An 18,701-nucleotide genomic window follows, 5' to 3' on the forward strand; every position below is an offset into this window, starting at 1 on the left:
CAGGGTGCTTGGGTGGCTCAGTGGGTTAAATGTCTGCCTTCGGCTGAGGTCATGATCCCTGAGTCCATGATCCTGGAGTCCCGGGATCAAGCCCCATGTCGGGCTCCCTGCTCAGTGGGGAGTCTGCTTCTCCCTCTCCCTTAGCCCTTCCCCCTGCTTGTGTTCTGTTTCTCTCTCAAATAAATAAATAAAATCTTTTAAAAAATAAATAATAAAATCTCGAATTTCAAGTAATAAAAATCAATGACTGAGAATGACTGACACACAGTTGGATGTCGGGCTCTTGTACATCCCTGAAGTATGAAACTGTGGAAGGTCTGATGAATCATCTTTCACTTCCGATGGCACCCATATGTACAAGATTAAAAGGATGTCAGGTTCTTCTTTAACTTATTACAAGGGGATAATTTAAGCACAAAAGCAAATAAAACTAACGGGGACATCTCCCAGACCTTGAGGACACCAATTTGTTAATTTCCTCAACATAATGAGAAAATAATATCTTGGTAAACTAATGAATAGGACACTCTTACTTTTTATAGTTCGTGAAAAGAGCCAAATAGAGAATCTAAGAGTTCTGGAAATTACTGGAAGACTTTAAAAACTGTGCTGTGTCCATGGTCTTCCTGATTTATACCGTGGGTAAATGCTGGCTGCAGAAACTTGAGGTCCCACTGGGCTGATGGGCATGGCTTTCTCAGATTCCATGTGCTTTCCTAAAGCCAGGGGTTCCTCAGAGAGCCTTCTTCCCACAGCCCTGGGAGCTGCTTGAGTTTGGCTTCCTTGCCTTCTCCATTCTCTGACAAAGTCTCCTTCCTTGGCTCACAGAGGAGGTTCCAGCCCAGCAATACTTGGAAATCGATGAGGTGACGACAGATAGTTTCAGAGTGACCTGGCATCCCCTTTCGGCTGATGAAGGGCAGCACAAGTTGATGTGGATTCCAGTCTATGGTGGGAAGACTGAAGAAGTGAGTTGTCTGAAATAGACTGAAAAGTAATCTGGAGCATTTTCTCTGGAAGTGGATACCCACTGCACATTTGAGTTAGTCTTCACTTTAGAAGAGATTGAGAATCCCAGAAGTAATTAATATTTTGCCTGGCATGGAGTTTTATAAATGTCAAATCATATGATTTTTCTAAGATTAAAATGGTATTTTTTTGGCTAAGGTCTTTGTCATATATATAATATATTTTCAGGTCCTTTGACTTTCATAAATGACATTGAATAAAAAAAATTTCAGCTGGTACTTTTGCAATATTAATAGCTTGTTTGTTGAGGGAATGGAAAGGAATTAGGTCTCTACTTTGAATTTAAAATTGAATTCAGTGGCCCTGGAGTTCTTTATGCTTGGTTGTTTCTTGCTTATGCTCGGGATACCTTTTTCTCCTTTTTATTATTTTTTCTTAACTTTCACTGCTATTCCAGTAAACCCAATTACTAAGCACCAAATGCTTTTCAGGTTCTCCTAAAAGAAGACCAAGACTCACATGTTATTGAAGGCCTGGAGCCCGGCACTGAATATGAAGTGTCGCTCTTGGCCATAATGGATGATGGGAGCGAGAGTGAGGTGGTAACCGCTGTGGGGACCACACGTAAGTGTCAGTCTGGCTGAGGGGACTTCACCAGTGGCCACCATCCATTCTGATACCCTCCCCCGCCCACCTGGTTGCCTGCCCATCCACCTTATTCCTGCCTACAGAGGCTTCCATTTCTCTATATCCCCCAGAGTTCTTCATGTGCCCTCACCTTTTTAATGAAACTGCTATGTGAAGCATATGAGAATCCTAGGCTGTCACCATAAAGGCAGAGACCATATCTGTCTTGTTCACCATTATGTCCCCAGCAGTAGCATAGTGCTTGTTATATTTTAACTGTGCAATAAATACTTGTTGAATGGACGGATGGATGGGTAAAATAATTTATAAGTGAATAAAGGAGCGAACAAATAAACCGAGGGCAAGCATGTCCAAGAGCTTTTGGAATTTCCCAAGTCAATCTTGGTTCCAAGAATCTTGTATAAAATGCACTCGCTGATTCATTCATCCCTTCATTTTTTAAATATGAGCTATTAACCACATATTAAATTTTCTTTGATGAGGTTCCGTGGAATCAGATTCTGAGACAGAAAATTGCATCCAGAAGGTTAATTGAAGACTGTAGTTGGGAGATACATCTGTAAGGAAGTAAAGATGGCAGGATGAGGCATAGGGAGAAGCTCAAACTGAGCCTTTGGCTAATTCCATGAGGAGTTCTGGACCTGGGATGACCCTCCGCAGTTGTCCCAAACTGAGTCAATGAGGCTGAGCCTTTGTATCCCTGCATCTCCAGTATTTGGAGGTGGGCCATCCCATAACAGAGTCTGTGACCTCGGGGGGGCAGTTCCCAGAGCTCTGAGCCATTGGCAGCCAGTATTCCAGAAGCTGGTGATGAATGTGTTGACCCTGAAGAGGGGGCTCTGGGCAGAGAACCACACAACTGCTCCAATGCGCTGGTTGCCCAGGGTGAATACACGACATAGAAAATGCACTTATTCTCTTCCTTGGTGGTCTCGTTTGGCTGCCCTTTCACAGCATGATCTACAGCACTGTTTATTTTCCTTTAATTACGATGGTTATGCCCCATTTCACAGTAACAGGAGGTTTCACAGAGTTATATGTGTAATTCAAATGTTTATCTGAAGGCTAGTATCTGTGATTAGAAACATTCACTTCTTTGGGATTCAGTTTCCTTATCAGCAGAATAGGTATCACGTCTGCTTTATTTACAGCTCATTTCTTCTTTCTTGCAACCAGAGTCAAGGTGGTTGGGAGAAACAAGTGAGATAATATAGGTGAAATTTTCTTTGAAAACTATAAAATGCTATACACAAACGTGTAGTTACGATCATTACCAAATTTTAAAGTAATGAGTATTTTTTTAGTTGACAGTTTTTGGACCGAACCGTCTACGACCATAGCCCCCACCAGACCTGTGACGTCAGGTAAGGACAAATAGAATTTGTCCCCATTTACCCATAAGAAAAGTTTGATTTAAACAGAAGTTATGTTGTCCCAGTTTTATTTATTTTACATTATTATTTAGGAATGGGGCCTTCCAATTCAAATTTTATTCCTCTTAGAACCTCTCAACCTTTCCTTAGCCCTAAATGCCAATGAGTCTTTGGACTTCACTGTGACATCTCTACCTGTTCCATCTTTGTTTTGGGTTCCTATTTAGTCTTTCAGAGAATGTTCACATAGCACAGCCCAGGACTTTATTCCTTCTCTTGATTACAGTGACTTCTATTGCCGTCTGTTGAGAATTACTCACATCATGGTGTCCTTGCATTTCTGTGGGTAACCGAGACCTGGCTGGTCTAATGGGCTTCCCACCTCAGCTATTTTCTCTTTCAACTTAACTTCCGCCTCCCTCACCCCCATTATGATACACCTTCCAACTAGCTGTCAGAGTCAACTAGGTGAAACACAAGTTTGATTATACCGCTTTTTTTCCCACCTAAAACTCTCAGTGGCTCTCCATCACCCATTAATTCATTCACTGATTCATTCATTCTCCAGTTAATCTTTATCGAGCCCTTCTTTAGCACAGTGCCCCAAATCTCTTTATCATAACATCCAAGATCCTTCTGCTTTTCTTCTTGGACTCAGCCATATTTTCCAAGCTCTCCCATTTCCTCCTGCCATCTAGAACTCCTAGCCCTGAAGGTGAGACATTGTCTCTCATTCCCACTACCTGGTACCCTCCCCCAATTTTGCCTGCTAAATGTCACTCTCTTCCCTCCTCTGTGACTTTTACTATTTTTGTCAAGTGTTCATCCCTGTGTATCTCAAAGGCCTAACACAGTCTGACATAAAGGAAACACTCAGTGAATGTTTGCGGAGTGAATGGATGAATGAAGAGAAGAAAGAATCACTGGAGATGGACAGAGTGAAATGAAGTCAGATGGGATAAAGGAGGGAGCCAGCATCTCGGGAGAGGAGAAGGAGTGTGTCAGAGAGCATGGGTGAAGGAGTTTGGACAGATATCAGAGGAAGGATAATATCCACATGGGCTGAATGGATAGAGGCAGCCATGGTGAGAGATGTATGCTTTGAGTGACAGGTGTTGAAATAGAAATGAGGGAACAAATGAATAGGATGTATGTTGGATGCTGGATCATACACTGAGGCTGACCCCATCTGGTCCCTCATTTTTGCTTCTCCAGCAGAGCACTGGTGGGAGGTGTTCGTGGGCATGCTCCCCTGGAGGTTCCCCTTGCCCAAGGACTTCTCCCCAGTTCCCTTTACTTATATATATATATAGTTTTGAGGAGTCCATGGTCCACCTTGTAAGTATCTCTTAAACTCATTTCTATCTGCCACCCGTAGATATGATGCCCACCCCCACCCCTGCCATTAACCACTAAAGCTGAATTGTTCTTCATATGACTCTACATTAGAGAGATATATTAAGTGATATTTGTTGCCATGTCCGCAGACGGTCTCTAGAGCTCATTTTGGAATATGATGGGTTAAAAGTTCTTTAATCCTTGGTTGTGCTTATTCCAGTTTTCCGAACAGGAATCAGAAACCTGGTTGTAGATGACGAAACCACTTCTAGCCTGCGGGTAAAATGGGACATTTCAGACAGCAGCGTGCAGCAGTTCAGGGTGACCTACCTGACTGCTCAAGGGGACCATGCGGAAGAAGTGGTAGGAACGGTCTGTATATGTACAACTGCCTAGAAACCATGCAGTTCCCTGACTAACAGAGCTTATGAGGCTGTCTCCAGAGATCCGTGCAAACTGGACTGCTCATTTCTTGGTGACTCTACCATCTCCAGAAACTAATGTTTTCTGTTCATGCAGACTTCACTACTGGTTTCTTGATGACCTTTCTATCTCCAAAACTAGCTCCACATTCGACTTGCTTCAAATTGAGCAAGCTTCTGAACCTTGTCTCCCATGCTGCTTCTGCTGCCCTGACAATTCGTTAGAGCACCAAAGTTGGGTCATACGTTGTCCACTGCATACCGTCACTGTGTGTATATACAGTTGACCCTCGAACAACACGGGTTCGAATTGCACAGGTCCACTTATATGTGGATTTTTTTGATAAATAGAATACAGTCCTGTGTATGTATTTTTTCTTCCTTGTGATTGTCTTGATAACATTTTTTTCTAGCTGACTTTATAGTAAGAATATATCATGTAATACATACAACATACAAAAATATGTGTTAATCAACTATTTACACAAATCGGTAGGGCTTCTTGTCAACAGAAGGCTATTGGTAGTTAAGTTTTAGGGGCGTCAAAAGTTATGCATGGATTTTGGACTGTGCAGGGGCTCACCAGCCCTAATACCTGTGTCGTTCAAGGATCAACCACACACATATATAAACTTCTAACATATAGACTTTTAATATATACACATATACTAAACTTCTTTGCCCTTGGGAATATGATTAAAAGTTTCTATGCAAAGCATGCATGAAAGGTTGTCTTTATATAGTTGAAGTGTTCCTAATAAGAGAGCATCCATTAATACATAGTTATGTTTTTCACTGACATCAACTCATTTTCGGCAGTTCTATAGTCATTTCTAACTTACTCTTAAATCTGACTGTTTCCCTAAGGGGATTTGATTTTTATATGCCGAGTTTTCTTTGTTTCATCTAATTTGTTTTTTTATATTAGAAACCTGGGTACACTTTGAGTCATGGCCTTCCCGTGTTTTCTTAATTGACACCATATCATTCCTTTTATTCAAGAACATGAACATTGTTTCCTGGATGGGCTTCCTATCAGACCAGATAACTCCAGTTTGCATCTAAAGGAAATTTTTCTTTTTAGTCATGGACTACGCCTTCTTTAACCTCATTACTTGTATTTCTTGCCCCCTGCTGCATTATTTTGAGACACTCTAGGAAAGACATCTCCAAATTCATTATTGCTCAATGAATAACATTATTATCCTTTGTTCCTCCTCCTTACATATAAAGCCTTTGATGAAAAATTATTTTCATTTATGTGCTTACATAAACAATTATTTGAGCCTAAAATTGTCTCAGGAAAGTATTTAATTTCAGGCTGATAGAGGACTTGTTACAGAGCACAGTGATACCCTTCGGAATAAGTCAGGTGCACGGTGAACAACCAGAAGGTCCATGAAATTGGTCTGGGGTGCTTTTAGAAGGTTGATGGACACTTAAACAAATTAAATTGAGTTATAAATTCACTCAGATCATACATTTCAAATGACCCACGATTGAAAAATTCAAAATAAGATTGTACTTAACAATGGTAACTAGGGACATAATTTGGATGTTTCATTTGCCCTGTTATTGTCCCATATTTTAATTTAGTTCCTAAAAATGAGACCCATAAAAACTTCCCAGAATAAGAGTTTTGTTTTTTATTTCTACTCTTTCCAAGAAACATATTAAGCTTCTTGCTAAATTATCTTGCAACTTGGGAAGACTAACAATTTAATCTCATGCATGTACTTGTAAGTTATGCAAGGTAAAATAATAATAATATTTACTTTGGGTTGTCTCTAGATAATATTCCCTTTACTAGTTTCTTTCATTTCACACTGTTTATTTTGAAACACTTGGACACCTACATGAAGGAAACAAAAGATCAAAAGTCTGAAACACACATGTGGCCCCAGTTAAGCAAACCCTTCATAAAAATGAAAAATATTGATAAATTTGGTGGTGATTATTTACTGTGCAGAAGTGTTTTTGCTAAACCGAAGAAAGTACTGTGGAATTTTAAATATCAAGCTCCTCTACCGAATTCCACTTGAATTGGATTTGTACACACTTAATTTACAGGCATATTTTCAGGGACCCAACTGAGGATTAATTGAGAATTCATATCTCAGTGTTTAGGAAATGTTACTTCTACATAAGTGTATTATTATTATTAGAGACAGAAAGTGGGTGCATCTAGATTTAGATTATAAAACAAAAATAGGGAGGCGGTTGCGAATCTGTAACAAAATTCAAAGGCCTTGAATTCCCAACACCAAATGAGTATCTTTAAGTAATAATGCATGACAGAGAAAGGCAGAGAGCTAAAGCACATTATAAAAGTGAGAAAGTTGTGTCTAGATAAGAGAAATGCCTCTTACCGTCTTACCAAATTTTCCTTAACTATAAAAGCTCATTAGATTTGCTTGAGGAAATGATCAAATGAGAGCATCGTATTCGTCTGTAACATTAGTAAACAAAGTAAAACTTCAGTATATGGAAAACAAGGAGAATTCAATTTCCTTTTCCAATCGAGTAAGTGAAGTATTCATATACTCGCTAAACCTAATCAAATCTACCAAATATTTCCAATAAAAAGCTTTTGAACTTGCAGAAAGTAAAGCTACTTGGCCGGCAATGCCTTTGCCCTGAATCTGTTGTCAGGGTATGGAGGTCTCACACTTCTTTATTTGTAAAAGGCTGATCAGGATTTCAGACTTTCCTAGAGCCTAGATGTCAACATCCATCACCATGACCTGAATTCTGATTTGCAAGAAATGTTCCAGAACACGTATACTCAGTGTGTGGCTCTGTCTCCTACAAGATAAGTTCGGATAGTAAGATTAAGCTTTTAGAAACATTTATAGCGATTTGACGATCCTGCAGCATCCAAGGACATGATCATGTTTTCCAGAAATTTTGTTTTATTGTATTTTATAAAAATATTAGTCTTCAATAGATTGGAGTTAAAATGGCACACCAAATCTACCCAGCCCCCTACCACAGATAGCATTTGACTCACTGTCTAGACACAGTTTTATAAGGTAGGAACACAATGAGATGCAGGGAACCCTATTTCTACTGATGGGATCCAGGCTGCTCCGAACAGCTTTGGACAATAATGGAGCCAGACATGAAGTTCCATTTCTAAAAGAAAATTTAAAATGTGAAAGTCCACTGGTTAGATTTGCATCTCATTTCATCATAAGCATCTTTTATAGAACTGTTTTATAAACAAAACTGCCATCTGCTGTGATCTGCTGCATCTGTTTTTAGTAAGAGCCCATCTTTACCCTGCTCTGTGCAAACAAGCAGAGGCCAAGCAGAAGGAACTTTGCATTCCCAAGAGGAGATTTACATTTTATTCTTGGAAATGAATATCATTAGGGTAAAAAGGTTCAAGTGGTGTAGCCACGTGGAGCAGGGTGTAGTGGTTAAAGCAAGGCTCAGGCTAGATATCCTGGATTTCAGGATGGCTTCTTTACTCAATAGCTGTGTGGGCCTCAGTTTCCCCATATGTAAAATTCATGTAAGGTTACTCCTTACCTCAAAAGGTTGTGGTGAAGAGTAAGTGAATTTTTTTTTTTTTTTAAAGATTTTATTTATTTATCTGAGACAGAGAGAATGAGAGAGACAGAGAGCACATGAGAGGGGGGAGGGTCAGAGGGAGAAGCAGGCTCCCTGCCAAGCAGGGAGCCCGATGCGGGACTCGATCCAGGGACTCCAGGATCATGACCTGAGCCGAAGGCAGTCGCTTAACCAACTGAGCCACCCAGGCGCCCCGAGTAAGTGAATTGCTATATTAAAATTCTTAGGGTAGCACCTGGCGCGTAGTAATTGCTGGGTAAAAGATGACTATTATTATAAACCACAGCAACTACTTCCTAACAAGCTCAGTGATTCCTCCAAAATGGCACTACTGCTTTCAGAATTCCACCGTCTAAATGTGATTTATTCCAAGCCCGTGCATTTCTCAGTTTGAGAGATGACCTTATTTAAGGAGTATCAACATGGGTGGTTTGCTAAACAGACAGCTTGGACCGAATGCCCAGGCTCTGTTTCGAAGGAGTTCTATTTAAAAGAAGTGCCCTGAAGGAAGCTACATTGATGGGGTAATGCAAGTCAGGGCAACCCCTGTTCTTCCTTTACCTGTCCTTAATGCCGGGCTTATCTAACTCATTCGAGAATAAAGCAGAGCTCTTTAAAAAAAAAAAAAAATCTTCCTCCCGGGTCCACATCCATACAGCCCTGTAGTATATTTCAGTGTCCCTTTCATTCAAGGAGTAAAATCATACTAATTCAATATAAAATCACCTAATTCAGACTTCCTTTTTAACAGTACATTTTAGAAAATTGCTTTTAGAGCTTAGCAGTATCTTAGCAACAGCTGCTTCTGGGTTCAACTCGAGGCTTCCTAGGGCTTATTCCATGATTTATAGGTCTCTTCCCTCATCCAGAAGTAGACAGCACAGCCCTTTGCCTGCTGGCATTTTACCCAGCCCTTGAATCAGAAAGCATCTCCAGCGGTCCCAGTCTTGTGACTCCCTTGAAACATGTTTGGGTCAGTTCTTAGATCTTACTTAGCATTTTTCCAGCCATGATTAAGTTCCTCAGATGGCCCAGAGATGTGCCAGCATCTGACTGCAGAAGCAGAGGCAGAAAGGCTTGTGGTTTTAACATTGAGAACATGTGGCTTTTCTGGTCCATATGCTCTTTGGGGGGATACCAGAATTTTCACTACTGAGCCACGTGGCATGTTACACTGATGCTTGTGCAGTGTGGACCTCACCCCTGCATTTCCGTTTTTGTAGCCTTGAGAGGTAGAGTGATGGTGATTTCAGATTGAGGAAGACATCTCCTTTTAGAAATAAAAAAGCTGCCTCAGTTTTTAGTCCTACTGCTAACTCTGTTTTGCTCTGGAAAACGCGGATTTAATGTGTGGTTCTGTTGTTCTTGGCTAGTTTCCATTCTTTTCTAAAGTGCTGGGATTGGATTATGTCTGAGAGAGTAAAGAATGGAAGGCTGAATTTTCAAGAGGATATTTAAGTGGAATAAAAAATGATAAGCAGGCTGGGTTATAGAATGAACCCTCCTAAGCTATAAACACCTGCTTTCCAAATAGATGATGATTCTCACTTCTGGGTACTTTACAAATGCTGAAAAGATGTTGAGAGAAGATGATTCCTCAGAGCCTAATTGCTTCAAATTTAAACCTGCTTTAGAGGGTATAAGCTGAGGGCTGCTGTGAGGGGAATTCCAGAGAGAAATGCTTTTGCACGCATGCCTCTTTTTCTCAAGCACATTGCCTTGCTTCTGATTATTTCCAAGTCCCCATAGTCCTGCTCCATTAGTAAAACAACAGGAATAAAGGTCTTAAGCAGCACCATGGTCCTTTGTTTTTCTCTTCAGGTTATGGTGCCTGGGAGCCAGAACAATCTCCTTCTGAAGCCTCTGCTTCCCAATACCGAGTACAAAGTCACGGTGACTCCCATCTACGATGATGGAGAAGGTGTCAGCGTCTCTGCCCCCGGAAAAACCTGTGAGTGAAGCCTTCTCTCTGTGCCTACTAGCTGACTAATTAATTGAAAATGCCCATCCCCTGCAATGTGCCCTGAAAGCCACAGTGGAGTGTGGTGAAAAGAGCAAAAGAGATTGAGAGACAGAAAAATCTGAATCCTGTCTCCACCCAGGCAAGCTGTATGGCTTTGGGCAAGGTGAGCAAGCTGCTCTGGGCTTCAGTTTTCTCGTGTGTAAAAGCTAAGATTTAACAAACTACGTCTTCCTCTTCCAACATCTAATTCATCACAAGTCCTGTTGATTCTCCAAAATGAGTTCTGCGGGCCAGTCCTCTTTTGTCTTCATCTGACGGCTCCGCCCTGATCCACGCCTTACTCTCTGTCACTAAAATGAGCGCTTCCGCTCTTTGATCCTTCACTCTCCTCCCGGCAGCCCGAGAAGCTTCTCAAAATACCAATCATCTCACGTCAGAACTCTGTGTCAAGTCTCCCAATGGCCTCCCGTTGTACTCAGGATAAAATCCAACATCCTTCCCGTGGCCCTACAAGGTGCTCTAAGACCTGGACCCCGCCAGTTTCCTTAATCTCACCTCCTAACAAGCGTCCCAGCCCTACCTCCTTCCCTGCTCTTCACTGGACATTTTAAGCTTGTTGCTGCCTTAGGACCGATGTACTATTCCTCCCATACAGAATATCCTTCCCCAGATGTCTGCATTTGGGGCTTTGTCTTGCCATTTTGGTTCCAGCTCAAAGTCACCTCCTCAGGCTTTTCTGACCACTCCATGCAAAGTAGCTCCCACTCTCTAAGATCTCAACCTGTTCTTTGGTTGTTGTTTTGTTGTTGTTGTTTTCTCATGTTATGGCGCTAATGACTACCTGATATTTTCTTGTTTACTCGTGTATTTGTCTATTGTGTGTCTCCCCCCCTCGGAGAAGCAGCAGCATGAGAGGCCAGAACCTCATCCATATTGTTGGCCTTTTCGTGCAAAGCTCCTACGGTGCTGGGTGGCTCAGAGGGGGCATCACTCAGTGTTTGTTTTGGGTGACTTGGCCATGGCAGTCAAGCAAGGAGCATACACCAAGGAGCACACCATTGGTTAAAGGCACCACAAAGTCTTCGCTGTCTTCATTGCTGTGTGGTTGTCTGTACTTGCATGAACGACCTCAGAACCCATTGGCTTCAAATAGGAACCATTTTATTCTAGTGCATGATTTTATAGGTCAGGAAATTAGGCCAGGCTTGCTGGAAATTCTCCTCCACGTGGTATGGATGAAGGTCACCTGGTGGGCTGGGTTGGTCTAGAGCATCCAACACAACTTGACCCACATGTCTGGCTGGCATGTTGGTGGGGACACTTGGAAGGCTGGACTCAGCTGAGCCTCTCTCTTTCCATGTGGTCTCTGAGCCTGTCCATGTACTGTTTCCAGCAGGAGAGTCATAGTTCATACGTGATGACTCAGGACTCTAAGAGCAAGAGTTCCAAGAGGTGGAAAGTGGGAACTGTCATGATAGTTAAGGGCTATGTTTGGCCCTGGTACAGAGTCACTTCTGCTGTAGTCTGTTGGATGAGGTATTCATAGAACCCACCCAAATTCAAAGGGAGGGCCATAGCCTCCACCACTCAATGGGAGGAGGGTAAAAATCCGGCACCCATCTTTAATCCACCACAGTTACCAACCAGTTATGTATGACTGGGTGCAGAATGGCGGCAAGGCCTGAATTCTGTACTTGGGTGCTTAAGTGTGACTTTTTCAAGTAAGTATACAAGCCATGAAAATTCTGTAGCTGCTGGTTTAAAATAAGCACAGTGAATTCTGTTGTTCTGAGTCAGTTTTGGATTATTTTTAACACTCAAATATTCAATAAAGTTACTGTAAACCCTGCCGCTGTAGGGAGGGAGGGAAAGGGAAGGAAGGGATGCAATGGGAAGGCAATGGGGCTCCATCTAACTGCTGCTGACCTGGGCTCAAAGATCTACTTTGAACTGTCGTATGTTAAAAATTAGCATAATCTGTAAAAGGCTTTCATGATGAGCAAATATATGCACTCACACAAATAAAAACCATTTGAAGACTTAAATCTTTTGTTTTGTTTTGTTTTGTTTGTTTTGTTTTTTTATTCTGTTAATCCCCTACATTACATCATTAGTTTTAGATGTAGTGTTCCATGATTCATTGTTTGTGTATAACACCCAGTGCTCCATGCAGAACATGCCCTCTTTAATACCCATCACCAGGCTAACCCATCCCCCCACCCCCCTCCCCTCTAGAACCCTCAGTTTGTTTTTCAGAGTCCATCGTCTCTCATGGTTCGTAAAGACTTAAATCTTATTGCAGAAATACCACCACATACAACAATTATCTATACAGTAGAATTATTTCAAGGTGTTAGTAGATGATCTTCCTATTGTAAGCAATAGTCAACACAGCTATGTTCCATCAACAGTAACAAAAATGATGACAGTAGTATCTGTCAATATGCACAATGGTTTACAAAGGTTCTCCATATAAATGGCTTAATGTTTTAATAAAAAATTGGTAAACAATAATATATAGTTTCGAACAATATAGGCAATATGAAGATGAAAGCAAAAAAAATCACCAGAATCTTCCCTCCTGGAGTTACCATCATTACCATGGTGCGAGCACCCTGGATATTGCTGTACAAACATACTTTGATAGTGGAACACAGTGGTGTATAGACAGAAATGTTTCATAAACACTATTTGATTCAGTTTTACTCAAAATAAACTGAAGACAAAAGAATGAGAATGACCTTGAATGAACTACTGATCTTCACATGAAAGTGTTTCACCACAAGAATTAATTTTCTATATATTTAATTTTTAGAACAACCATAGACTCTCAAAATCTCACTGTGTGTTTTAATACATTTTTACTTGTAAATATTTTTAACATTATGGGAAGCTAGCTTAGATTTTGTTAACAGTGTTGTTTGTAAAGATGGAAACTACACTAAACCACTGGTTTTGCTTTTCTCTGCTCAGTGCCGCCCTCTGGTCCCCAAAACTTACGAGTCTCAGAAGAATGGTATAACAGGTTGCGCATTACATGGGATCCCCCACCTTCCCCCGTAAAGGGCTATAGGATTGTCTACAAACCTGTTAGTGGTAAGTAATGCTTTGTAAAAAAATATTGTTACCATAATTAGGGATCTGAAATGGTTTTCAAGATAAGTTATTTTTGTTTTGATTTTCTATCTATCTTTGCTTTTATCTTTAGTTTCGAGAAGTGGGAAGGGTCTTAACTTTTTTGAAAAAAATTTTTTTTTCCTTGTATGATTAGTTCTCCTTGTATGTATGGTTAGGCTTCTGTTATCAGAACAATGAAGTTATGACTCCACCTAAAAAAATGACTGGGCATGTTTATGAGCAGAATACACACTTGTTATGCACCTGACCTAGGTGCACCCCAGACAAGGAACCAGCCGAAGGACATCTTGACTTGGTAGGAGTAGGAAGCTTCTATGGCTCAGTGGATATATAAGCCCTAAACATTCAGAATCTCTAATTTCTAATTCCTCTTCTATCTCTTCTTGGATTAGTAGGAAAAAGTTGGCTTACCAACTTCTTAGTCTCTTCATTTTGGAAACTGTATTGGAAACTGTATAAAATTTGGAAACTGTATAAATTTCATCAAAGCCCTAAGGTTGTGGTTGTAAAATGCTTTTCCATCAGCCTCTTAGCCACCTGGATGAGGAGATCTCTCACTCGCCTTACCTGCCACATCTTTCCATCCTGAAAGCAGGAGAATGGCGCCAACAGGGGCAATCATGGCCTTGGTCCAGATGTCTGGAGAGATGAGGCACTTGTTACACTATGAACTCCTGACATTAAGCACTTCTGTGAAGTTTAAACAGGAAACTAAAAGTAGATACTAGAGGGGTCTTGTCCGTTTTCTGGACTTGGGCCTTCAACTCTGATTATTCATAAGAAAGGGGTTCTCTAATTATGTTTACTGATTCGGCAAGAAAATTTAGAGTATTCTTTCAACCATTAAAATCCTCTTTCTGCTTTCAAAGAGCACATGAGGCTCAGTGTGTCATCTGAGATGTTGCTCTTGCCTCTGGAACACTTTTCACCTTTTTCTATTGTGTCCTATTATCCAGGTCCATACAAGTAAAATACCCCCACCTCCAATTTCTCCAGACATCTCTACGAACTGAAAATAAAATAGCAAGAATATACCATGGATGCACTGGCTTGCTCAAGACTGACTCTTTGCGATCCATCACCAATTTTGTGGTTGCTTTTCTTTAGGCCTGAAGCATGTGTTAATTCATAAAACAGCCTTGCTAGATTCGTCCTTTAGACCATTTTGTAAATATTTATCAGATGTTCTGAGGGAAAACAGCTTTGTTTTAGGCCGGTGATTGTCAATTGATGCAGTTTTGCAGCCCAACAGAGAGATTTTTGATTGCTACAACTTGGGAGGATGAGGGGTTGCTATGGGCATCTGACAGGTACTGTTAAGCATCATACGAGTCACAGTACCTCCCCCTGCCCCCTGCCATCCCAGAATTAAGAATTATCCAGCCCAAAATGTCCATAGCCCTGAGGTTGAGAAATCTTGCTCTAAGTTAAGTGGGAGAATTGTATGTGGTCGTTTGAGTTAAGATTTTCGTGCATGAGAAAATCACTACTGAGATAACATGCACATATAGAAATATATAAATATGTTGTTGGGAGGGGGTTCTGAAGTAAAGTAAGGAGTATTTTAGGAACTTGTTAGTCACTCAGAACTCTTAAAGTATGAGCACAGATGGGAAAACGCGGGAGGTAAATAAGTTTGTGTAGGAATGTTTTTAATGCTAAATCAAAGACTCCACTGGGCTGAAAAAGAGGTGAAAATGTAAAGACACCGAAGAAGCCAACTGGTCAAGGGCCTTGGGATAATAGTGTCATCTGTCTGTTCTTAAAAATGCTCAGAGGAGGGGATAGGACTGGTAGTGGTAACATTTATGCTGGACCCCCATGTGGCAAGGTACAGCACAATGTCCAACGTAAAATCTGCTCCTCCTGTCTCTTGCAGGCCTGCTGGGACAAGGCTGGGTGTCTGAGAAGGGACAATTGAGAATGACTTCTTTAGTTTGGCAAGTGCCCCAAAGCCTACGAAGCCTGTGGCGATGTAGTCAGCCTTACAATGTGGCAGATGGCGGATTGTGAGGTGGACCAGCTTCTCTGAATAAGCACTAGGGAAAGAACTGTATTTGAGGGAAAGGCCTAGATCCCTAAAAAGAGCCCTAGCCTGGTAATCAGGTATGTCCGTCTCAGAGCCAGATGGGGCTAGGTTCAAAACCCAGCTCTGCTGTTTGTCTTCTACGTAATCCTGGGCAACTGAAACACAGTCAACCAGTACAATTCCCGTCAGGAGTGTTCCCATTTTTCCATATTCTGGTGTAACTGAAATCACTCTTTCTCCCTTAGTTGCTGGCCCGACCCTGGAAACTTTTGTGGGAGCTGACATTAACACCATTCTTATCACAAACCTCCTCAGCGGAATGGACTACAATGTGAAAATATTTGCCTCCCAGGCCTCAGGCTTCAGCGACGCTCTGACGGGCGTGGTGAAAACATGTAAGACTGATGTCCCGTTGCCTCAGCCCCTGCATGTGGTTTTGCTGCTTTGTTTTCACTGTAACTCAACTCCTGCTTCAACTTGGCGGTTGGCTTTTATTCTCCTCAGCATTGCCCTTTCTGGATGGTGTTTCACGGAAAGAAAAGTGCGCTCCTCACTCAGGGCTGTGTAGTTCAGCGTCCTGGTTGGCAGGCTGAACATCAGAACCTGGCATTCAAATATACTTGACGGTGGCTGATAGGATTTCCTTCTGGAAAGTCTTTGTTGACATTTTTCACATTAGGTGAAATTTTCCAACCAGCCTGTAGCCTGACATGGCCAATGCCAGTCAAAGTTGGGCCGGAGGGGGTTGGGGGTGGGGGAGGTTTGCCTTTTCTCAAAGTCTTTGCCCCTCCCCCCTTATGTGAACACACACACACACACACACACACTTGCCACCCATAAAAGATACAAAAAGGACTTTCTTCTGTACCTTTTAAGGGTTTTCATGCTGTCTGCACACCATCTGGGACTTCTCATTGGCATATACCACTTCCAGACAGCCATGGTATAAGAATGTTTTCCAAACTCCAGCACGTATGTTCCATATTCCTCATGTTTGTTATCCTTCCACACCATCTGTTTAATATATTTCTTTAAATCGACTTACAATTTTTTTAACTTAAATACTTTTCAAAACCCACGTAATTATCCTAACACACATTAAAGATAATACATAAATAATGAAAATAAACATGGTGTGGCTGTATGCTAATTAAAATCATGCTGAGTGCTCTCAGCTGTGCGAGCCCCACACCTGAGAAGGATAGTCAAAAGTAGAAGTCTTAAATCTGCCACTTATTGGCTGTTATCTTGAGCAAATGACTTAACTTCTCTGAGCTCCAGTTTTCTCAACTCTAACATGAAGATAATAGGCTAATTGTGAGGCTTGCAGAAATAATGCGTAAAATGTCTGCCCTATGGCAAGCACTAGTGAATAACCATTATTATTATTGTAATAATTGTGCTTTATACCCTTAGCCCATAAGTCACTGTCATCCCTCATCAAATAATTTATCTGATGAACAGAATGTTGCAAGAATGGGGCATATATTAAACCAGACCCCAAGCCACCTGTATTTGGCCACCTACATGTTAGATAGGGCCAGGCTTTTCACTAGAGGAGGCTTCCTGAATCTTTTTGTATGGATTATTTTAAGACCTTAAAGGCTGGATTACAAATCAATTTAATCTCAAAAGAAATAGGCTGTCTTCAACAGATCTAGGAAGATGTTGGCCTGTGGTTCTGATCTCGTACTTGGCTGGTGCCGTGATACCATTCTGGGCACCAGGGTAACCTCCAAGGGATTTTCCTGTTGTTCTATTATAGCAATCCCACTGTCCTGCCTTAGGAGCACCCTAGACTCTCCTGCACATTTTCCCTCCCCCTCTCTTCCCTTCACTGGCTTATCTTCATTTTCCTCTCTAGATCACTCTTTCTCTCAGGGCCACTTTTTCTGTCGCTGTGATTTTTTTATTGGCCTCTCTTCTCCATGCTCTGTCTTGTCTCTTTCTATCCTCTTTTCTCTGTTTCTCTTCTTCTTCTGTCCCATTCCTCTTCTCTCCTTCAATAAATACATTGGGTATTCCAAATGTATCTTAAAAGAGAGTATTGAATTGTTTTATATTCTGTCCTTAAAGTAAAAATTAGATGGGCTTTTTATTTGTTTTCTCTCTTTCTCCCAAGCAGAGTAAAAGCCCATACAATGCAAATAAATTAATTTAAGGAGTTTGTTAAATTTAGTGTGGTGACATAAATCATCAATGATTTCCTTTTTTTTTTTTTTTTTATGGAACAAGAGGGCTTATTTATTCGGCATTGGGAAAAGAGGTCTTCTCTCTAATTTAACAGAAAGGAACAATGTGAAGATGTAAATTTTGATTAGGCAAGATTATTTTTACCATCTTGAAAAATAATTTTAAACTATTTTTGTGATATAAGGTAGCGAAAACAGAGGGAAAAACAAGAGAAAATGATGTGGACAAAAGTCAGAGGTCATTAGAGAAAGTAAATATTAATTTTCTACTTTTTCTGCTTGAGTCTAAGTGATAAACACCAGATACTTACTCCTTTCTTGTATTGGAGAAACACTATTTTTATTGCTTCCCCCAGATAACCTTTCTGTGAATCATTTTTATATATCATTTTGTATATCATTGAGCTTTATCAGAGGCAGATTTTTCAGTTATTACCATTCTCAGGTACATCTATAGTTTGGGACTTAGTTCTGCGATGAATAGGAATCTGTGTATTTGTTTTTTATAATTTTTAATGTGTTAAATCTTTCATTTTTACATTTTCAAAAACATGTTCACCTCCTTCAATCACGTCTTTGAAGGCCAGTCCTTATGAAACTGCTCTTGTTTGAGTAAGACTTCCCTTTTGTCAATTTTCTTGTCCCTTTTATTGAAGCCAAGGCCATCCTTCAGTGTTCGATAAGTGCATATTATATTTAATTTTTTTATAAAAGTATTATATATTAATTGTGGAATATTTAAGAAAACACAAATAAATAAAGAGGGAAGATTAAAAATCACTCAGAATTTCACCCTCCATTACATCTGGTCTTTTCCCTGTGAACAGATATTTCCTTTTTTGTTTACAAGTATCAAACAGACCATATCATCCATAATGTTTTGCAACTGCTCTTTCCAGTAATAAAATAGTTATCTTTTGTGCACTAATTTATTGAGTTGATGGATTTCCCACCACTGGCTATGGGAATTCTAATTCTTTTTTTTTTTTTTTAAAGATTTTATTTATTTATTTGAGACAGAGAGAATGAGAGACAGAGAGCATGAGAGGGAGG

General features: G+C 40.7%; 1 protein-coding gene across 5 annotated transcripts in view; it reads left to right on the plus strand.

The window, feature by feature from the left end:
• Positions 1 to 18,701, plus strand: part of COL14A1 (collagen type XIV alpha 1 chain) — a 199,527-nt gene that overhangs the window by 70,765 nt on the left and 110,061 nt on the right. For 4 of the 5 annotated variants that reach the window (XM_035011835.1, XM_035011836.1, XM_035011832.1 and 1 more), the window contains 7 exons: positions 829 to 968; positions 1,461 to 1,593; positions 2,922 to 2,981; positions 4,549 to 4,700; positions 10,148 to 10,277; positions 13,263 to 13,385; positions 15,702 to 15,851. In XM_035011835.1, the coding sequence (XP_034867726.1) occupies positions 829 to 968; positions 1,461 to 1,593; positions 2,922 to 2,981; positions 4,549 to 4,700; positions 10,148 to 10,277; positions 13,263 to 13,385; positions 15,702 to 15,851 (888 nt within the window). The remainder of the gene's footprint in view (positions 1 to 828; positions 969 to 1,460; positions 1,594 to 2,921; positions 2,982 to 4,548; positions 4,701 to 10,147; positions 10,278 to 13,262; positions 13,386 to 15,701; positions 15,852 to 18,701) is intronic. The other variant, XM_035011833.1, reaches the window with a different exon arrangement.

The sequence above is a fragment of the Mirounga leonina genome, unplaced genomic scaffold, assembly GCF_011800145.1.
Source record: "Mirounga leonina isolate KUSES-001 unplaced genomic scaffold, KU_Mleo_1.0 Mir_165, whole genome shotgun sequence".
Lineage (NCBI taxonomy): Eukaryota > Metazoa > Chordata > Mammalia > Carnivora > Phocidae > Mirounga > Mirounga leonina.